General features: G+C 43.4%; 1 protein-coding gene across 2 annotated transcripts in view; it reads right to left on the bottom strand.

Moving 5' to 3' along the window:
• Positions 1-551: 551 nt before the first annotated feature.
• The window catches only part of gng12a (guanine nucleotide binding protein (G protein), gamma 12a), a 75,548-nt gene continuing 72,158 nt past the window's right edge, over positions 552-3,941 (bottom strand). For both annotated transcript variants that reach the window (XM_032531322.1, XM_032531321.1), the window contains 2 exons: positions 3,364-3,472; positions 552-2,094 (listed from right to left, as the gene is read on the bottom strand). In XM_032531322.1, coding sequence (XP_032387213.1) covers positions 1,969-2,094; positions 3,364-3,456 — 219 coding nt within the window. In that variant the 5' untranslated portion in view covers positions 3,457-3,472 and the 3' untranslated portion in view covers positions 552-1,968. The remainder of the gene's footprint in view (positions 2,095-3,363; positions 3,473-3,941) is intronic.

The raw sequence follows: 3,941 nt of genomic DNA on the forward strand, positions 1-3,941 counted from the left end.
GGTACTCCCAGTTAGAATATTCTTCATGATACAAGGCAAACATAAGTAAGGCTTTAGATTGTGTAAAAGAAAAGTCTTCATTAATGCTATCTATTCAGTTTTTTTGTTAGATTTACCGAAGCGGATATGTTCCCCTAGAGAATCAAAACATGGACGTGCTAGACTGAAGACCCCCACGACACAAATGGTTTAGTTCATTTTTAAAAAAAGAGTGGTTTTATTATCAACGCACACTGTACCTACAATACTTAGGCCAAAAATACTTTAAGACAACAATGTGCACAATTGCTCGACTAAGACACTTGTGAGGAGCGAGTAGGCGTGGCTCACCGTGTTGCGTAACACTGGCTGACGTGCTCCGTCGTCAGTGTGCTGAACGTATCGTACCCCAGGTCGTTTTTTAGAAGCAGTGGCTACAAACCGTCTCATTCACTTTCCGCTTGTTTTAAATGCGGTCTCATTGGTTTGGCTTGGTCCCCGAGTCTTCCTTACACAGTGTTGCCCCGCACACGTCAGCTGACACTTTCAGTTGAACATTCACTCTGTTTTTGACATGTACAGCTGGAAAAAACATCAGAGCACCGGGGTCATACTATCCCAATGGCTTGAAATCTGAGCATAGATGATCTTGGATTACAGATGTTTATGTGGAATTTATCTCCACATGATGGTTCATTAAATCAGATACAGACAACAATGTCTCATGGTAATCATACTGCAAATACCAGACAGGAAAAAGATGGATTTATACAGCATGAGGATTGTCCTGAACCAGTCCGAGCTGGGTTGCAGAATACTTTGAGTATCTGAATTTCACAACAGATATAGCGACAATACTGTCTCCCCCCAATCGAAGATACGTCATGGTAACATTCAAGTAGAGGCTCCACGTAAACCCTGACCACTGAATTCAGCAGTGTTGTAGTCAAGACCACCTAAACCGAGACCAAGTAATCACCAAGGCCAGAGTGTACCGAGACCGAGTCAGACCAGCCTCGATGGTGGTTTTTTTTGTTTCCACCGTTGCCTTCCAGGCAGCTAACCTTAACCCTAAACATAACCATTGCAGCGCTGTCTGGAAGGAGATGTTGGGGGCAAAAAGCACCAACCACCAGACCAGTGCCAGACTGCCGGAACTTCTCCTGTCTAGATATGTGTGGGGGGGGGCGCATTTTCAAATTGAAATGAGTCAAGTTCTTGGTTGCATTTGAAGCAGGAAGTTTTACATCCAATCACAGTAATTATGTCAACAAAGACAATTAGGCAACTTAGTGATATCCCTGCAGTTGTGGTCCTGAAATACATTCCCATGTCCACTTTATCCGAGTCAGAGACGTGACCGAGTATATACATGAGGTCGATTCCGAGACGAGACAGAGACCTTCAAAAGTGGTCTTGAGAGTGGTCTTAAGACCAAGACCGATCTTGAGTACTACAACACTGGAATTCAGTGGGAAAACTGAAGCCACATGATAACAGCCATTGTTATCCATCTTAAAACTAATATGCTTTTTAAGGACTGAAGGGAAACTTTGGCTGCAGGGATCCATTTAAGGCCAGAGAGACAGTAACAGTCACTGCCCAATGGAGAGGAGACTGTTTACATACAGTAGGAAGGGCCAAATCCATCACGGAGGAGTGCCAGTGCTAATATAATACTCTGCTGTTACTATTTAACTACTATTTAAGCAACATTATGTACCTGATGCCCATTGCAACTCACGCAGCCCAAGTCTTAGAGTTAATGGTAGGAGCTCAAAGTGAACAGTGGCATTAGTGGGGCCTTCTTTTGCTCATTGCGAACTGCTGTTTTAGAGAAAATCCTGGTTGAATGGCTGACTTGTTAACAGAACCGGTGAACACATGGTAATGATACGATCACAGTCCACCGTTCACTCCTCCCAACACAAAGAATACAGCAACATTAATAAGCAAACAAATAAAGACATAAAGGCTAAGTGGCATCCACTACAATATAGTGCAGTGCTTTTTGTCCTTGAAGGGATTTTCTGAGGCAGGGATGCCCATAAGGAGAGGGTCGTTTCTGGCGTGTTCACTGCAGTAGTTCATAAGGTCCGCAGAGGCCTTGGATACCTGCAGAAACAACGGAAGACAGACACATAGCTTTAGTTATAAAGAAGTAAGACGTGGCTTTTGAAGGGTAGCGCTCACGTGACCACATGATTAGTCACATGCATGCTCAGAGCATATTTCCTTGGATTGGGGTTGCAGCTAGAGTGCGGATCGGGCCGGATTTTTCTGTCCGAGCCCGGCCCGCGTCCGACAGAGCAGTAACCGAACCCGACCCGAGCCCGACAGGCATTAAGATATTTATGTCCGAGCCCGACCCGAGCCCGACACAGTTAAAATCGCATTTGTTTCTCATACTAATGACACATGTACGTTTGTTTGTGAGGAAAGCCGCTTTTATTAAGCAATTGTAGGAAGGCATTCGGAAATGTCAACAGATGAGCGCATCAATGCACACGGGGCAACAAGCGCCATTACCTACATAATCAGCTGTTTTAAATTCTAAATGTTCAACGCCTTATCGCGCTGATGTGACCGAGCCCGACCCGAACCTGAGCATCCTTTCTAAAAATCTGTCCGAACCCGGCCCGACCCGTCGGGTACCGTCGGGCTCGGGTCGGGTATCCATCCTCTAGTTGCAGCTACTGCCATTGTCCTGCTAGCCGCCCTGCACTGCTACTACTATTATTACTAGTCATAGTTTTATTATCTTCAGTGTTACTTTAATCAACAACGTTATTATTATATTTCTGTATGTGTGTATCAGTGCGTCTGTGTCCGGCAGCGTCAGATGGCCGCCCACCAACGGTCAGGTTCTGTCTGAGTTTTTGTTATTTTGCCTGTTTAAAGAAAGTTTTTCCTCGTTGCTGTTGCACCAAATGCTTGCTCTTTTAGGGAATTGTTGTGTCTCTGTAAATCATAGAGTGTGGTCTAGAACTAGTGGGTTACTATCTGTAAAGTGTCCGGAGATAACTCCTGTTATGAATTGACACTATAAATAAAATAAAAATCAAACCAGCCAATCAGATGCAAACATTTTCCCTTCAGTGCATTCAGTGCCACATTGTCCATTCTTATCAATAATTTCTTCTATTTTTTAAAAGTATACATGATTTTATCTCTTCAAATAAAAAATTATACTTGTTTTACCTCTTTGATATTCCCAGTAGCATTTAACATGTGGAATTTACAACAATTTTATATATGATAATACATAAGCAGGGATGGAATCATATAGAAAATTGGCTAAAATGGAAACAACAAAAACGGAACAGGGATGAAAGTCTAGGAAAATACAAGATGCACTGAAAGTGGACTATTGTTGCACTGTACCTTTATCCTCTCAATGCTGGCCTCTATTCTCAGCTGCTGCACCGTCCGCCGAGCATGGGCGATGTTATTGGAACTGTGAGCCTTGGAAGACATCCTGGGCAATACAGCACTGTAATGAAGGACAACAGAGAAAAGCATGAACACCACCGAAGAGCATGAGACATTGGTGTACGATAGGTGCTGGTTGGGTCTAAGCCAAGTTGTAGAGCCTTAAACACAGACTACGAATGAGGCTTAACAATTCCTGCACTTTTTAATATGTTTCCTGGTAGAGTTGGAGGCAGAAAATCCAAACAGTTGTAAACTTGTCAAATTGGGAATGCACTTCAGCCCCGTCTCCATAGCAGGAAAGGTCCACACCTGTTCCAGTAATAACTGGTTGCGATGACAGCTGCTGCGTGCTAAAACCATCTCGTGCATCAGATAAAATCAACAGGATAATAAGCAGAGAATAAAGAAGCATGGGCCAGTAACACGATGCTGGGTAGAGTGTTACATTAATATTTAGTCAGTACAGTATTTGACTGTATGTACTGAAGGTGAGTACATACAGATGCTGGTTTAGTGCTCTTCCTGTT

The sequence above is a fragment of the Etheostoma spectabile genome, chromosome 12 (assembly GCF_008692095.1).
Source record: "Etheostoma spectabile isolate EspeVRDwgs_2016 chromosome 12, UIUC_Espe_1.0, whole genome shotgun sequence".
NCBI lineage: Eukaryota > Metazoa > Chordata > Actinopteri > Perciformes > Percidae > Etheostoma > Etheostoma spectabile.